Source organism: Cryptomeria japonica, chromosome 3, assembly GCF_030272615.1.
Source record: "Cryptomeria japonica chromosome 3, Sugi_1.0, whole genome shotgun sequence".
In the NCBI taxonomy this organism is placed as follows: Eukaryota; Viridiplantae; Streptophyta; class Pinopsida; order Cupressales; family Cupressaceae; genus Cryptomeria; species Cryptomeria japonica.
In genome coordinates, this window is record NC_081407.1 from 836,334,362 (window position 1) to 836,351,620 (window position 17,259).

At 34.8% G+C, this 17,259-nt stretch overlaps 1 protein-coding gene across 1 annotated transcript; it reads left to right on the forward strand.

Moving 5' to 3' along the window:
- The first annotated feature begins 521 nt into the window (after nt 1-521).
- LOC131874395 (WUSCHEL-related homeobox 1-like) lies at nt 522-1,643 on the forward strand. The gene is made up of 4 exons (XM_059217747.1): nt 522-646; nt 730-1,020; nt 1,430-1,482; nt 1,572-1,643. The coding sequence occupies exons 1-4, from the start codon at nt 625-627 to the stop codon at nt 1,641-1,643; spliced, it is 438 nt and encodes a 145-aa protein (XP_059073730.1). The 5' UTR covers nt 522-624.
- The last annotated feature ends 15,616 nt before the right edge of the window (nt 1,644-17,259 follow it).

Consider the following 17,259-nt stretch of genomic DNA (forward strand, 5'->3'; position numbering starts at 1 on the left):
AACTAGTAGTTTTCATCCTTTTGGGGGTGGAAACTCTAATTTTTCACTGTTACACTTCTTTGGGCATAATTTAACTTCTCACTAAAATAACCAATTTTCCTCTTTTCTTGGCTAAGGAGTTTTCTCTAATAGCATTACCACTCGCATCACAATCCATGTAAAATACGTTGTTGAAATCTAATAAGTCTAGTACTAGGTGCTCCATCACCTTTTTCTCTAGTAATTCAAAGCTTCTCTAGAGTCTGAATGTTCACTTGAACACCTTTTGGTCTCCCCTCACTATATGAATGAACATGATGTATTAATGAGTCCAAAAGGAATGACCAACCACTTACACAATCCTTCATTGGTCTCGAATGTAGTCTTCCACTCAACACCATTCTAAATCCTAATGCAATGGTATCCACTCTTGGTATCCATTTTGGGGTCGGTTAATCACCCACGTAGAAGTTCCATATGACCGTCTACCTATATATTTCATGTGGCCATGTCCATTTTCTCCAACGCCTTTTCATCTGTAGTATAGGGTTCACTTGTTTAAACGGCTTAGAAGGTGAAGGTTTATTATCTAGGACCCCATAGATAAATTTTCTGTTGCAGGGTTGTTCCAGTGGAAAGCTCTTAATGGATCGGGGAAAGTCTGCAGGTAAGTAAATTATTCTTTCAATTTTGAGTTTTTTTTTCCCCTTTTACAGCATTACAATGACGGTCTTCCATTTTTGGCTGTAGTGCCCAGGGTAATTCTTCCATTGAGTGTAGAGGAGAGTACAAGGCAAAGGGAGCTACTTCAATATTCAAGTGTGGTGGAAAGCAGAAAATGGAATCCAAGCTTGGAGCAAAAGCGGATATTAGAGTCTATGTGGGCTTCTGGAACAAGAAAACCACCGTGTGAAGCCCATATAGATGAAATTACCTCTCATCTACAGCGTTATGGGAAAGCGGAAGCCAAAAATGTATATTATTGGTTTCGCAATGAAGGTACTCCAGAGAAACGCAGAAAACAACAATCAGAAGCCACAAGTATGTGATCTTCTTACTGATATACTTTTATATATTGTTACAGACGTTATATACAAGTTATTAATAAAGTTGGAAGGTTTAGATAATCCATGTCTGGTCGTCAAAAGTATTGTTTTTAAATCTGGAATTGGGGTTTGCAATTAAATAATCTCTGTTTTAGTTCTCATTTATCTAATGATAGATCACTGAATGACGATGTGAAATATAGAATAGAATACACAAATTAGTTTATCAGCACATGAATTCAATAAAAGCTAGGCCCAGGCTAGGTTAATCAGTCTGAAGAATCCTCTAGCTTTAAATTTTATACCTAATGAAGTTTGTTTAGATTTACTTTTGTAGCTCTATTTATTATTGGTAAGATTTTTTTCCCCAAATCATTCTATTGATATAGAAATTTGTTTTTCAGATTCTGATTGCTCTGCACAATCAAACCATTTGGAAAACAGGGTTAATGTAGAGGTAAGTAACTGGATTCCTTTAACAATTTTTCTTATTTGATAAGAAACTCATTGCATTACTAACTTATAACTTTGTCCACTTATGTCCAGGGAGAAGAAGAAGAAGCGCAGAGAACTTTGGAACTTTTTCCTCTGCATCCTGATAGAGGCGGTTTATTATAGAGTAGGAAACAACCCTCATCCTTTCTAAATGCATAGGAATTAGGTTTATTATAGGCCAGGAACTGTTACTGTAGTGATCAATGGCTTATTTTGCTATGATGGTCTAAAAAATGCCATTGATCTGCAGTAAGGTATTAGGTTTTGTTCAACAAAATTTCGGACTTGTTCGGTTTCAGGAGAAAGCATCTTATTCCTGATTGTTTTGTATGTGATAAGCATACTGTTTAGCGTATGCGCCAAGTAATACAAACGGAACTTCTGTTTAGCTATCTTCCCCTTAATTTCTTCTTCCCCTTTGCCTTTTGTCTCTACGACTTTCCCCACTTTTTTCCTTTTAAATCTTTTGGGGTCTAGCTCTTGGGGTTTGGAGGGAGTGGTTTTGAACTTATTATTTGCAGTTTTACTTTTCCTGCTACTATTGGTACTAGGGGTAGCCTTCGGAGGGGTCCCTCATCTTCCGAGGGCCAATAATCAAATTCATCAAGCACTTTAAGGTTAGCTGGATTGGCTGAGGGTTTAGGGTTATCACCCCTCATGCAATACGAGATTATCAATATTTTTTGGCATGATGTTAAAGACTATGCTCCAGTGAGGAATTTTCCTATCATGCCTAAAATGATTTAAAATAATGATGTGATAAGAAAAACTAATAACAAAAGATCCTTCCAAAGTTATGTACCTCATGATAATCATGATAATCTCAGCCTAGAGACTCATGAGATCTTTTTTTGTTATATCCCCGTCAACAATTTTGGTAATAAATGCCTCATTCACTCTGAATTTAGCACTGTAAGCACTGAGAATGCCATTACTCCACCCCTTCATAAACCCATTTGTCATCCTAAGGTCTTGACCATGCAACATTTTTAACTATGGATCAAGACCACCATATGGATCAAGACCACCATATGTCGGCTCCATTCTTTTCTTATCTCCCCCCATATTAGAATTGCCCTCGCAGATTTGGAGGTTCATAGTTTTAATCCCAAACCAAGAACATTCTAAAAGTCCTAGTGCTACGTCGGATCTACTTATTACAAGAAATGAATTTACTCATTTGATAGGAAAGCATAATTAATAATCTGCCATTGGGATTTGACAAGATTTTCCAGATCCCTTCGTGTAAATGCATATGATATAGGTTTATTATAGGCTTATTTTGCTATGATGGTCTTAAAAATGCCATATGAACGTGTAAATGCATATGAACTAGGTTTATGATTTTCCAGATCTTGAGTAAGGTATTAGGTTTTGTTCTACAAAATTTTGGACTTATTCGGTTTCAGGAGAAAGCATCTTATTCCTGATTGCTTTGTATGGTGATAAGCATATACCGTTTAGCGTATGCGCCAAGCAATACAAGGGAACTTCAATTCCTCATGTAGTGAACAACCCCACTTTTTTTTATAAAACGAAAGGGGATGAATGATTGTAATTAATTTTAACAATTTTTCCTGGCCAGGTTAACTTTTTGGGAATTACAATCATTACTACTTAGTTGACTTTTTTATTTTTTGATATCTATTACAGTTTAAATTTTTGATCTGTTGAATAAAAGTTTACTAAGGATATTCAATTTTAGTAGCGTCAAATAATTTTGTTTTTAAATATTCTATTCAAAATGAATTTTTTTTGTTTTTAATTTATTATAACAAGATAAAATTTAAATTTAATTTTTTAATATTATTATGAATAATTTTCTTAAGAAATGTTTTACAATCTTTTTTCCTTTCATGTTGAGTATTCACGTTATCTTTATATCTCTTTATAAAGCTTATTTATTAGAGCACCTTTAAGCAAAGCTCCTTTCTTAACAAGTTATTAAATTTATTAATCACAACTAATAAAAATCAACAAAATAAATGTAGATATAAATCTTTAAATATAAATAAAGAAAAAAAATTTAGAAATAAATCTTTTCTTAAGTTCTCAAATATTTCACTGTGGAAATTAATTTTTTTTTATAGATATGTAAAAGAGAAACATTTTATGTTTGTTGTGATTGAACAAAACATTGGTAATTTATAAATTTAAACATGAATATGAAATATTTTTTTTATGAACAAAAATCAATTTAGAAAATTTCTCAATTGAAAAGAGGGTAATAAATCTATTGCAAATTTATCTTTTTATAATTTCTTTCTTTTGAAGAAAAATTATGGAGTAAATTCAGTATTATTTTTTAATCTTCTAGATAAAGCTTATATAAAATGATTATTATATCACTGTTTAAATAATTTTAATAAATAGTTGTTTAATACAACTAGGTATAAGAATAAATAAAGACACTAACCCTTGCAATTCATGATTTTAGACTATGTCAAAAAATGTTCCAATTCATATTATATTTTTCTATGAAATATTTCTTTAATTCTCTATTCAAATGAATGGTTGTCAAACAAATGCATTCTCAAGAGTCCTCCTCTTTACACAAGAGACAATGTTCAAGCTCACTAATTCTACAGTCTCCATTTGTGAAATGTGGTTTGGTGATTAGTTCAAAGGAGGAAGTACTTAAGGTCATTTCTTTTTGGTGCTACTTTTATTCTTGTTAATGTTTCTTAGGAGAAGTGGATAATCACCTAATTAAGAAGACAAGAAAGATTGGAATGGATAATAACATCCATGTTTGTCTATGTTATACTTTCATCTAAAGTTACTCTATTTCTTATTTCTCTCCCTTAATTTTGATTTATTGAGATCATCCTAATTTAACAATTTTATCTTCTAAATTTATAGCATAATGTCCAATACTTATTTTTCCACAAACAAAATATCTTCTGTGTTCTCCAACCATTTTAAACAAAAATCCAAATATTCATTCTTTTGAAACAGATTGTATTTTTTTTAGATTTTTTATCGAATTGCTTTACATTTTTCAAAATAAATAAGACAAAATTTTATCTTAATTAATATATATAAATGTTTCTTCACATTGTCCCTTTTGCTAAATATGAAAAGTTTGTTTCTTTACATTTCTATCTTATTTAGATATTATATTTTTGTGAGATTTTAACTATAGTTAAATTATGAAACATTTAGTAATTCACGTGTTTTTAATTTTTTTTTTTGTATTGATTATAAAGTGATCAAAAAAAGATTACAATGAAGAAATCCATAGTATCAAAAAGGGAACAAGGCCCCAACGGAAATACAGCTCATAAGAGCAAAACGAAAGGAGTATCTAGAGTTAATAACAGTAAGCAAAAAAAGGTGCCCAATAAACCACTAATGGAGGTGTCCATCAGTGATATCGACCCAGGTGGTCCAGCCCTGTTCTCCTTCCATCCATGCAACTTTTTTCTTATTTGGAATTTCCAGAAGCATGGCTAAGATGTCTTTCTTGGAGTTTCTGTTTCTCTTGATTTCTTTGCTCACTTTATCCAAAGTCTTCTCAAACACTTGAAGGTTATCCAGGTTTCTCCTCCATTCATGTCAATTCTTGAGTTCGAAAGCAAAAAAGGTGGCATGTCCGTCCTGAAGAAATCTACGAAGTTTCTTATGATCCATCATCATAGTGGTGTGCACCTACAAGGAAATTTTGAAAGATGTGAGTTTAAGAAAAAACTCAGTAAGAACCCGGGGAGTGTCCTGGAATTTCTCTTCATTTCTGCATTTCCAGATCTGCCATAATATGTTAGAAGATAAAATATTCCAAAAAATATTAGAATCAGCTTTGAGACCTTTAATATAACCAGTAACAATTTCAATAATGGAAACATGAGTAGGGTAGTATATGCCAAAAAGATTCCAAATATTTCTAGCAAAAGAACAATCAAAGAAGATATGTCTGCTGGTTTCCAGAAGATTACAAATTTTGCAAAGATTATTATCATGGTTATTTCTCTGAATAGGAAGTCTGTCAAGAATAAAGAGCCATTTAAAGCATTTAATTTTGGGTTCCACCCAACCTTTCCAAAGAATAACGAAAAACTTCTTCCAAGAAGAAACATCCAGCGAGGAGTACTAGATTTTGTTAATATGGCCACGGATGGAATCATCATATGCAAGAATTTTGTAAATGTTATTAGCTTTAATCTTAGATAGGATGGTCCCATCCAGCCATTTGCATTGTAAGTACCTTTGAGAATCAACATGGCAGGTAGGAGGGAGATTTTGCGTTGCTTTAAGAATCATGTTATAAGTTTTTTTCTGAGAGTTTGGGAGACTAAATGTATTTTTCAGTTCCTCCCAGCTAATTAAATTATCATGTTCAAAAATGTCAATAAAGCTAATGATACCTTTCCTGGCCCAATGTTTGGCAGAACAGCCCTATAGAAGAGCAAGGGGTTTCCCTGAAAGTTTAAGATTCCACCAGATGGACCTTTCACCATAAATTTGAGTATCATCATGAAAGCCCTTGTTAACAATAAATGGTCTAACAATATTCCAGGCTTTCCAGATAGATTTAAAAACTTTCGACCCTTGAACTGAAATGGGGAAGTTACCAATGACTAAATCATTAAAGGGCATGTTATTCCAGAATTTAGCCTTAGTAGGAAAGCCTCTCTCAATATTATTCCTAACAAGAATCTTCCATGGGGCATCTCCATTCATGGAGTGAAAGATCCATTTGGCAGCCAGGGATATACCCTGGATCCTAAGGTCTTTCAGTCCCAACCCTCCAGTAAGTTTATCAGTACAACACCATTTCCACTGGACAGAGTGCATTTTTTTTTTCCTTGACCATTAGACCATAAAAAATCTCTAACAGCCTTCTGAATCTCAAAAATTTGGTAATTACTAAACATCCACGCAGAGGAGTAATAAATGTTGTAAGAGGATAAGATTTTTTGGCAGACCTGAAGTCTACCAGCAAAGGAAATAGCATGGTTATGCCACATATTCAATTTTTTAGTGATTTTACCTTTGACCCAAAGCCACATGTCTTTCAGTGAGGGATTTATGGCAAAGGGGATGCCAAGATATTTCACAATCTTTTGGGGACCTCCCCATTGGAATTCATAATTTTTAAACCATTTAGGGGGGTGTTCATTCCATCCCAGACAGATGGACTTAGAATGCGAAATCTTAGCTCCAGAAATTTTACAGAATATCTTTAACTTGGATTGCAGATTTTCAAAGTTATCAACAGTATTTTTAAAGAAAATAGTCGTGTCATCAGCAAATTGGCTGTTGATGAGCTCCTCATTGTTGGGGAGAGATATGCCTTGGACAGTAGGGGAAAGTGTATTATCTCTAAGAAGATAAAATAGAGCATCAGAAGCAATGGCGAAGAGAGCAGGGGCCAAAGGGCAGCCTTGCCGTATGGACCTTCCCAAGGGAAAGGTATCAGACAGGGAGCCATTAATGTCAATTTGGGCGCAAGCATCCTAGAGAAGCATACTGACAGCCTTGCAGAAGAAGGGAGGAAAACCAAAAGCTTCAAGCATCATGTGAATGAAGCTCCATTCAATCCAGTCGTATGCTTTTTCAAAGTCAAGGAGTAACATGCCCGAGTTCTGACTGGACTGAGAAGCCCAGTTCATGGCTTCCCAGCTAGTAAGGACATTTTCTAAGATATACCTACCTTTAATAAAACCAGTTTGGGTAGAGCATATGAATTTAGGAAGAATTCCAGCAAGTCTAGTGGCCAGAATCTTGGCAAAGATCTTATAGGAAACATTAAGGAGCGTAATCGGTCTCCAATTTTTGATGAGAGCTTTATCTCCATCCTTGGGGATAAGCTTAATAATGCCTTTGTTGATAGATGGACCAAGAGATCCCTGGGCCAAAGCTTCATTGTAGATTTCGAGGAGGTCTTTGGCAATCCAGTGTTGATTAGCTTTGTAGAATTCAATGGGGAGGCCATCAGGGCCAGGAGTTTTATCATTTTTGAGGGAATTAATGGCATTGTTGATATCCCCTAAAGTGATATCCTCTGCAAGACAAAGTGCATCTTCAGAGGAGACCACCTTAGGGATAAGAATTCTGCATTGATCTCTGAGGTAGGCGGCTTCCCTCGTATCTTCAGAAGAGAAGAGCTTATGGTAGAATTGAGCAAAAGTGTACTTGATCATACCAATGTCCGAAATTTCATGGTTCTCATGGATGATCTTTTCAATAGTTTCATTATAATGTTTGTGTTTGATAAGGTTGAAAAAGAACTTGGAACCACGGTCACCATATTGGAGCCAGTGTGTCCGAGATCTAACCTTAGCACCTCTGGTTTTAGTCACAAGGTGTCTTCTGAGGGCGTCTTTAGCTTTCATAACCTGAGAAGTATAGTTAAGGTCAGTGATATTAGTTTGGTTATTCACTTCTGCCTTAGTTAGTTCAGCCGAGAGAGCTTTCTCAGTGAATCGGAAGTCCTTTGCTTTCTTTTGACCAATGGTCTTGAGCAGATTTTGCCAGGCAGGGATGTTCCTATTCCAAATGTCCCTCTTTAAATCCTTCGGAAAATTGGTCTTATTAATGATGTTAATAATGTGGATGGCAGCAAGAAGATCAGTATCTTTAAGAAGGCTAACATTAAGGAGAAATTTGGAATTAGCAGTGTTGGGTCTAATCGAGGCCCTGTTGAAGGTAAAAGATGCAGTGATGGGGTGATGATCCGACAGAGTGGAGGGAGTAACAAGAACGGAGTTACCAAGATCATTAGGGAGGAAGGAGAAAAGATTTCTGTTGGCATAAAAGCGATCGAGACGGGGGTAAATTCTATCATTCCCCTATTGATGATTGCACCAAGTATACCAAGGCACGGGATTATTGTTTTTATTGCCAGCAAGAGGGTCATAAAGTTGCAAAGAGTTTTTCATCTTAAACCAATGTGATTTTTCCATATCTTTCCAAGCAAAAGGGAGGCCCCCACCTTTGTCGTCCTGGTGTTCAACCATGTTGAAATCTCCAGCAATGACCCAAGGAATGCAGGGGAGGGAAGTCATCCATTCCCAAAGGGAACTTCTTTCTTTAGGATCGTTCGAAGCATAAATAGAGCAAATGCCAAATTCATAGTTATTGTAGTTGAGAGTGACCCAGACCACTCTGTTACACGGGGAGATCCCACTGTTAGTTATAAATCTCTCCAATTTAGGATTAATAAGTAAAGCAACACCCCCTTTGCCTTTCTGGTTGTAGGTGTAAATTTTTATCGCATCTTTCCAAAGAAAGTTTAAATTGGATTCAAGAATGAAACCAGTAGCCTTAACTTCTTGTAACATAAGGAAATCTAGTTTATGACAAGATTGAAGGAAGTTCTTAATGACATATTTCCTATCGGGGGACTCTAATCCCCGCACATTCCAGGAGACATAGTTCATGAGGAAACATTTTGGTGAGGGATGCGCAGTTCAGATGAGACCATATTCGGGTTCATCACAATAGTAGAGATTCCTTCATCAGTTTTATTAGCACTTTTGTTTTTGGAACCTGGGGGTCTCCCTCTTCGTTTAGACAACGGGAGCCCTGTTTTAAATTCATCTTCACAATCAGAGGTACTGTCTAATTCCATAGTTTTAGTCAAGGTAGGGCATCTTTCCCTAGATGTGATTGGCAGGGCAGGAATTACCGCAATACTATAATCATCGCTGATTTCATTAAGGGTACTACACTGGGTGTTGGAAGCAGGCTATTCTGAGATAGTGAGATCTGTAGATGGGGAAGGTTGAGAGAGCGGAGAAGCAATTTCAATGGGGGCAAATCTGTTAGCCGTAGTAGGGGTGGGATGGCTTTGGCTGGATGCGGGATTTTTATTAGATTTCCTCCTTCGCTTGTTGGAGATTTTAGTCACATTTTGAAAACCATCCGCGGGTAAGGCTTCAAGACATTCAGTAGGAGTGGAATGCAATATATCAGGGGTGGGATTGTTAGGGATGGGGGTAGCAAGAGATGTGTTAGTTGAATTGAAGTTAACCGTCTGATTAACTGTTTCAACCACCATTGAGGGTTCTAGTTTTTTAGGCAGTGTTTTCTTTTGAATGATAGGGCAATCCTTCCGTTGGTGTCCTTCTTGTCGACACAGAAAGCAAGCATTGAGTCCACCAAGGACCACAATAGGACAGCAAAATTCAGAGTTCTCGATGTTAATGTTGAGATTAGGCGGGATTCACAGACTAGGTTTTAGAGCTAAGAGGACACGGGCATCCATATCTGGAACGAAATGAACAGTGTCATCCATGAGAATGACCTTTCCCAGGGGTTGCAAAAGTTGAGGGATGAACCGCCACAGAAACGGGGGCATGTGTTTTACCAAAATCCAGCGAGGGGTCGATAGAGCTAGGACTTCTTCGTAATTTGCCTCTGGGGACCAAGCTATAGCCCTAAAGGATGTCGAGCCAACAACCCAATACTGTTTTTTCTAAACCTCTGCTTGAGCCTCATGGTTAACAAAAAAAATGACAAACAAACCTTTTTGAATCTACCGACAGAACGATATATGCAAACCTAGTTTAAGATTCCAGTAATTATGAAACCAATCATCAAGAAATTTTCAAGGAGGGACCTTATCTATTTCAACAGCTGAAAAGAAAATAGTCGTGCTTTTTAACCTAGATTTTTCCTCAAGTATTTCAGCAAGCATCTCAGAATTAGGTGAAACAGAGAAAACCTCAGAGCTTCCAGGGTTCTTACCGGCTTGATGGGTTCCATCGTTAATGGTAAACCTAGCCTCCGAGTTAAGAGTAATCCCTGCGGTAGCTACGGCCTCTGAAAATGTTTTAGGGCGGTCGGGAGGAGGAGAGGGGTGCAGAGAGTTTTTAGGTAGTTTACTGTTAATATCTTCCCTCGGCAGAGCCGAGAGAGGAGAAGTGGGTACGGGATCTGCAGTGGAGTTAATGAAATTAATGCCATTAGAGGGAGAGGAGGATGGAACGAACACACCTGGCGCCGGAGTAATGCGAATGTAAGAGGAGCCATCATGTCTTCTATTAATATCCGCCATGTTGGATTCGGAGATCTCGCCGCTAGTTTGGCAGTTACTGCCAAAAGTGCCTCCAGTGTCGAAGACCGAGTTGGGGATGGTTGCAAACGGGGGTTTGTCAGCGCCTATCATCGCAGACCCTTCGTCAGAATATCTCGTGTTTTTAATTTTTGTATATTATTCCTTTATTTTATAAATTTGCTTTTGGATACATATTTATTTGAGATAAAATAATATATATTTATAATTTGTATGCTATAATTTTAATAAATAATTAGTTTTTATTTTTTAAACTTTTTGTAATATTAAAATATTATTTTCATTTTACAATAATAATATAATTAATTTACATATATATTCCTTGTTTCAAAAGAAATTATGTATTTTTGTATCAACTTGTTCAATAATCAAATAGTGAATTTGTCTTTAATTGCATGGCTGATTTCGAGTTGCCACAATTGATATTCTAAGAGGAAGTACTTTAGGTCATTTCCTTTTGATTGCACCTTCTTCAGGAATAAGACAAGAAAGATGAAAAAAATACCAAAGTTTAAATTACTAGTCATGGGCTACTAACATTCATATTTGTTTATGTGATACTTTCATCCATAGTTACTCTATTTCTCATTTCTCCGTTTTAATTAGGATTTATTGAGATCATGTTAATTTTTATTATGACCCGTAAGCTCATAGTTTTTGAATTTAAATTTCTATCTCATTTAGATATTATATTTTTGTGAGATTTTAATTAGAATTAAATTATTAAACATTTAGCCATTCAAGTGTTTTTAATTTTTCTATATTATTTTTTTATTTTCTAAAGTTATGTTTGGATACATATTTATTTGAGATAAAATAATATATATTTGTAATTTGTAAGCTATAATGGTAGTAAATAATTTAGAAATATGTTTTTTAAATTTTATAATATTTAAATATTAGTTTTAATTTTACAATAACAATATAATTAATTTAGATATAGCTTGCTTATTTCAAAAGAACTTAAGTATTTTTGTATCAAATTGTTATAATAAATTTTAAATTATCTGAATCTATTTAACATATTTTTTTTTAAGAATAAGTATCACTTTAATTTTCAACATTAGTAAAGACGATGTTTTTAAAAAGTGAAAGTTTACATTTATTATATTGATATGTATGTTGTTCCAATTACTAAAATATGAGAGCTTGTATTTATTATATTGACATCCATGTCACTATCTAAAAATTGAGTGCTATCAATGTTTATTATATTGAAACACATGCTATCCTCATCACACTAAAAATTGAGCGCTTATGTTTATTACATTGATGCTCATGTTCTTATAGTCACTAAAAATTGAGTGGTTGTGCTTATTTCGTTGATGGTCATGTTCTTCTCATTACTAAAAATTCAGTGCTTATGTTTATTACATTAATGTTCATGTTCTTCTCTCTGTAAAAATTGAGCACTTATGTTTACTAAATTGATACTCATGTTCTTCTCATTACTAAAAATTGAGAGCTTTAATTTATTACATGGATCTACATATTCATCAACTCACATTTTTGTTGCAATATTGCTTATGTTCAACAATGTTTGTTAATTTAATTAGATTAATTTGTTAATTTTTTATTAAGATAAAATGGGTTTTATAGGATGCAAAACCCAAATCCATAAAGAGCAATGAACAAGTAGTAGACCATAATAGTAACAACAGCTAAACGACAACAAAAATAGGGGAAACACACCACAGAGCCCAACTAACAAAAAAAAGAAACTTGGGCCAAACTACCAAAAAACTAACACAAAACTAACCAAGAGCTTTCATGAGCTTAGAATTCTTCTCAATTATATTGTTGTTTATTTCTTCAAGTGCCTCCATCATGAACCTAGTGGCACTTTTCTACTAGTTCCTACTTCCTGTCCTGGTAGAAGGTCCAGAAGACACCTGTATATCCACTCCCTATGGATTTATGTTCATATTATTATTTTTCAATTTGGTAGATGAGGGCGGTATACTGGTAGGCAATATTCTTCTTAGGCTCTTTAACTTCTCCACTGGTAGGCAATATTCTTCTTAGGCTCTAATCTTCTTTCCAATTCCTTCATCCAAGTTAGTTTTGTTCTTCCTTTCGACAACTCCATACTACTGAGGGGTTTTGGGAGTAGATAACTGTCTTCTAATTCTATTTCTCTCACAGAATGTGTCAAACTCTCCTAATGTAAATTCTCCTCCTATGTCAGATCTTAGGCACTTCACCTTCAATCCTGTTTCAGTTTCCACTCTAGCTTTGAATAACTTGAATTTCTTCAATGCTTCAGATTGATTCCCTAGAAAGGTAACACACATCATCCTCAAATAGTCATCAATAAACAACATGAAAAAACTTTCTCCCTGCATGCTTCTCACTATAGTAGGACCACATAAGTCCGTATGAAAAAGATCTAGCAATCCATTAGATGAATACAAATTACACTTAAATGAATTTTGTTTTTTCTTTCCCATCTGACATTCCTTACATACTAGATTAGCAAGCTTCACAATCTTAGGCATATCTCTAATAGCTTGAGTAGAACTTATCCTTACCATGTAGTCAAAATTGACATGACACATTCTACTATGTCACAACCAACTTTCATCAATTTGAGCAATCAAGCAACTTTTCTTACCATCATTTGATGGCTTCTCTTGTCCTTCTATTGGTTCTATCACACTTCCTATTGAGGTTATCACTAAGTTCTTAGATTTTGTATTCTATATCATTCTTACATCCAATCAATTTTGTTTGAAGTTGTGATAGATGTTGTCTTTGCTATCATTCCTACATCTAATCAATTACGTGTGAAGTTGGGACACCCTTGGCTCTCTTCCATGAAACAATTGCTTCTACTGCCCATAAATGTTTGAAATTTTGTCATGATGATAAAATTATCATTGTTAACCATAACACGTGTCTATTAGAAATTGCATGCAGAAAATATCAATTTTATACAGATAAATATTAAACACAGGAATGAAAAACACAGAAATAATAAAAAAGAGGAGACAATTTTAACATGGTTCACCCAATCTCAGTCTATATCCACCAAATAGAGAATCCAATATTATTATTTAGTAAATTAAAACTGATTACAAACAACAATCCCCTTGCAAATCAATAACATAGAAAAAGTACTACAAAATTCTCTACAAAAAACCCTAACCCTTAGCCTTTTTATCAAGAATTATGACGGTTACAAAATTAGGGTTAAAAAATGTCAACCAATAGAAAAATAACACCTGAAGCCTTTATCAAATAATAAGTCCCTTTCGCCTTGCGAGGCGCTGCCCCCAAACCCCCATCAAAAAATATGGGGTGAACTGCACTGATAGAAGTAAGGAAATTTTAACCTCCAAGTTTGATTAGGCTCCATATAACAATAGCATCAACCTATGGTGAGGAATGGAGATGTTTTTCTTAACTATTTTGGTCTAAACAATTCCAACCTCTTCAACCTAGAAGTGATGCTCTCTTTAAATCCTATCAAAAATGGAAAAATTACATGATTTTATCCTTGAGTAAACCTATAAATCCAACACTTAGTCTTCCTCCAATCAATGACCATATTCCTTCTCCTAAAAATAGTCTCCCACTTCCTCCTATAGATAAACCTAATTTTCCTCCTAAGGATAAACATATTATTCCTCTTAAGGATAGACCTATTCCTCTTCCTCATGATGGGCCTGGTATCCTTCTAATACCTTGTATTATTCTTTATATGGTGTGGTTCAATATCCTATGTCTTACAAAGGGAAATGCCTAGCATATCCTATTATTCAACCTAAAAAACCTTCTCCTCCACATCCTTCCTTAAAAGAGGAAATGAATTTTATGCCAATTGAACATAAACCTTCACAACCATCAACTAAAACTAAATGAAACCATTGTGCAAGAGAACACAAATGGAGATGTCGTGCTCAGGCTTGTGAACTTGCTTCTCAAACAATTTCTTCTCTAAAGACACCAACTATTGACATAATAACATTTTCTCAACCTTCTCCTAACCAAGAGCTTCAACCCAAATCTCCAAGATGTAAAATGATTAAGAAAAATGATGGTTCAAGTTATATTCTTATTATAGCTCCTATTGTTGTGAATCTTGGTGATGAAATATGTGAGAATGTTGTTCATGATGAAAATGTTGTTGCTAATAATTTAGATGATGAATATGAATATATTAATTTTGACAATGATTTATCGAAACAGATTTCAAAAATATTAATCCTATCTCCACGTAACAGATAAAGTGACTCATCATTAGAGCCTGGTTGTTGCTTGGAACTTGGGATAGCTCCATCTACAATGCTCAACATGGGTCCTCTTGCATGTCATCCACCTTCCCAAAAATAGTGATGACTAAGGTTGGGAGGCAGATGATTTGTATGATTAGCTTCATTTGTGTCATAGGTTCTCTCTGTCTCTCTCTCTGTCTCTCTCTGTGTCTCTCTCTCTCTCTCTCCTATTTTATCTCTTAATTCTTCTATTTGTTGTCCCTAGTGTTGTCTATAAGAAGATGATGCAAAGCATTGAGATCTATTTTGGTCTCTCCCATGTTGACTCAAAAGACATGTGTGCACTTATTCCATGGTGGTTTTTCTTTCATTGGTAGATGAGGATATTTCTATCTATATATATATACAAGATATACATTATTTATCCTAAAAGGCATACTAAGCCCAGAGATAAGATATACGTTATTTATCCTAAAAGCATACTGACCCCAGAGATAAGAAAAACTACTCCATGTTTTATGTCCTTTGCTCATTATCCTTTGATTTTTCCTTTGTTGGGGCATATTATTATGATATCGTGCTTGTCTTTTTGGGTGTATCCTACCTTAAATAAATTTATCCTCATATGGCATATGAAATATCTTTAACATGGGGGAATATGCTTGATGCAGGAGTGTCCGGATTCATAGCAATCTTGCATCAACCCAAAACATTTTCCTTTTTGTTTTGCTTTCTGTTTGTAGTTTCAACTTTTCTTTCTATGTGTAATTGTTTTGGCGCACCAGATCCTATGGAGTTGGATTCTACTTGAAGACTTGATCATCTTTCTTATTTCAAGACCACATCACATTTGGATCTTTTTCTGGCAAGTTAATGCTATCGGTTTCCTTGACAGTTTACGGTTACCGCTTGATAGTTTCTAGTTATCAGTTGCCTGAACCTATTTTTTGATCTACCAGAACCCCTTCTGAAGCTTGTGAAGCCTTGGGTATTTATTCCAATGTTATTTGGTGTGTGGACAACTTCTTATTGTGATCTACATTTCATCCTTTGGAATTTCCAGAGGAATCTCTTGGCAGACACTGACCTTGTTGATTTTACACATTAGGTCTTGTTCTTTCAGTTTTGATCTCTTTTTGGGCTGACTGAATCCTTTGGATCATATATATAATTATAATTGTGCATTATATTGTAATCAATCGAATAATCAAGTAGCTAGACTAAGCATACAAGATAGATCTTAAGATTCAAGGTCTAAGTTGTGACCTATTATGTATTTGAGCATTTACTAGTAGGCCCGAGAGCCGCTTATGCTATAACCCAGTTGTTACTGGTTGGTTTAATCAATTTTCACGTTATAATATAATCTGTTCTAGATTGCCTCCATCATATCTTTGTATTTTCATTGTGTTTACTCTTGCTGACCCGTCTGAATTGATCTCTTTGAGGTCCCTCCTCACTGGTGACTACTTCAACACTCCACTCAATGATCCCTCTCTTTTTCATTTCTTGATACTTAGTTTACTTAGTGAATTTAGTCTTTTTCTCTTTAATTTTGGTATTTTTCTTTTCATGACTCATACTAAGAGAACCTTGCTAGTTTGCAATCATGATTCTCTCTTTCTTTTTCTCTTGGAATGTCCTTTTTATCTTATCATCAAAGTTTCAAGATCCTAAAGTCCATTGGGGGCTTGATGTATCTTTCCTTCTTGGTGACTTTGTGAAAGTTTTTCAATATCAACACGTGTACTTTATCGAGAGTATGATTGAATTCATACTCTTGCTAAAGTGGGGGATAAATGTAGCATCCTAAAATTACACCCTTATATAGTTTTGACCACATTTGGGTCCCTACCTTAGCATTTTCACTCCTAGGCCTGATTGGGATCCAATTATGCTCATATCACTCAAGTATGACTGCATTTTTTTTATTTTTTGTGAGATTTTCCCAAGATTAAGAGCTCAATGAAATGCACAAAATAGAGAGACAAAATATAGGACAAGAATAAATTGTATTCTCATAAATAGATAAATGATCAATAGTCATTCATATAATGAATATGAGCATGCTTATATATAGGCAAGGCTATATGGATATGTGACCACACAAACATGACATGTGGTTCAATAAGAAACAAGGGTAGGTAGGAAATAGGTGAGGTAGGTACGAGAAACAATAAAATATTCCACATGAGGTGGAACACCCACCGAAGGTGGAATTATCACTCTAGAATAAGTGGATATAATAGAGTAGTAACAAGATCATACCATAAAAGGTGAAAATTCTCCTACACACACTATCTCAATGTGGCACAAACACCCAAGTGTCTCATACCTAAACAACTATGAAATGCATTTCCTAAGTAAACTTGAATATAGTGTAATAATATCCAAGATGAATAATTATTTACACCAAAACCTCCCCCTAAGTGCAATTGAGGGGAATGCACTTAAGTATACAATGCAACAAAGCAATTCAAGATGGGTCTCGACTAATAGGCAA

What these genes read in the sequence shown, in the direction of transcription:
- LOC131874395 (XM_059217747.1), top strand. Translation starts at nt 625, where the DNA reads ATGGATCGGGGAAAGTCTGCAG. An exon ending in ACAACAATCAGAAGCCACAA is followed by an intron (nt 1,021 to 1,429) that starts GTATGTGATCTT and finishes TTTGTTTTTCAG; the next exon opens with ATTCTGATTGCTCTGCACAA. An exon ending in AAAACAGGGTTAATGTAGAG is followed by an intron (nt 1,483 to 1,571) that starts GTAAGTAACTGG and finishes ACTTATGTCCAG; the next exon opens with GGAGAAGAAGAAGAAGCGCA.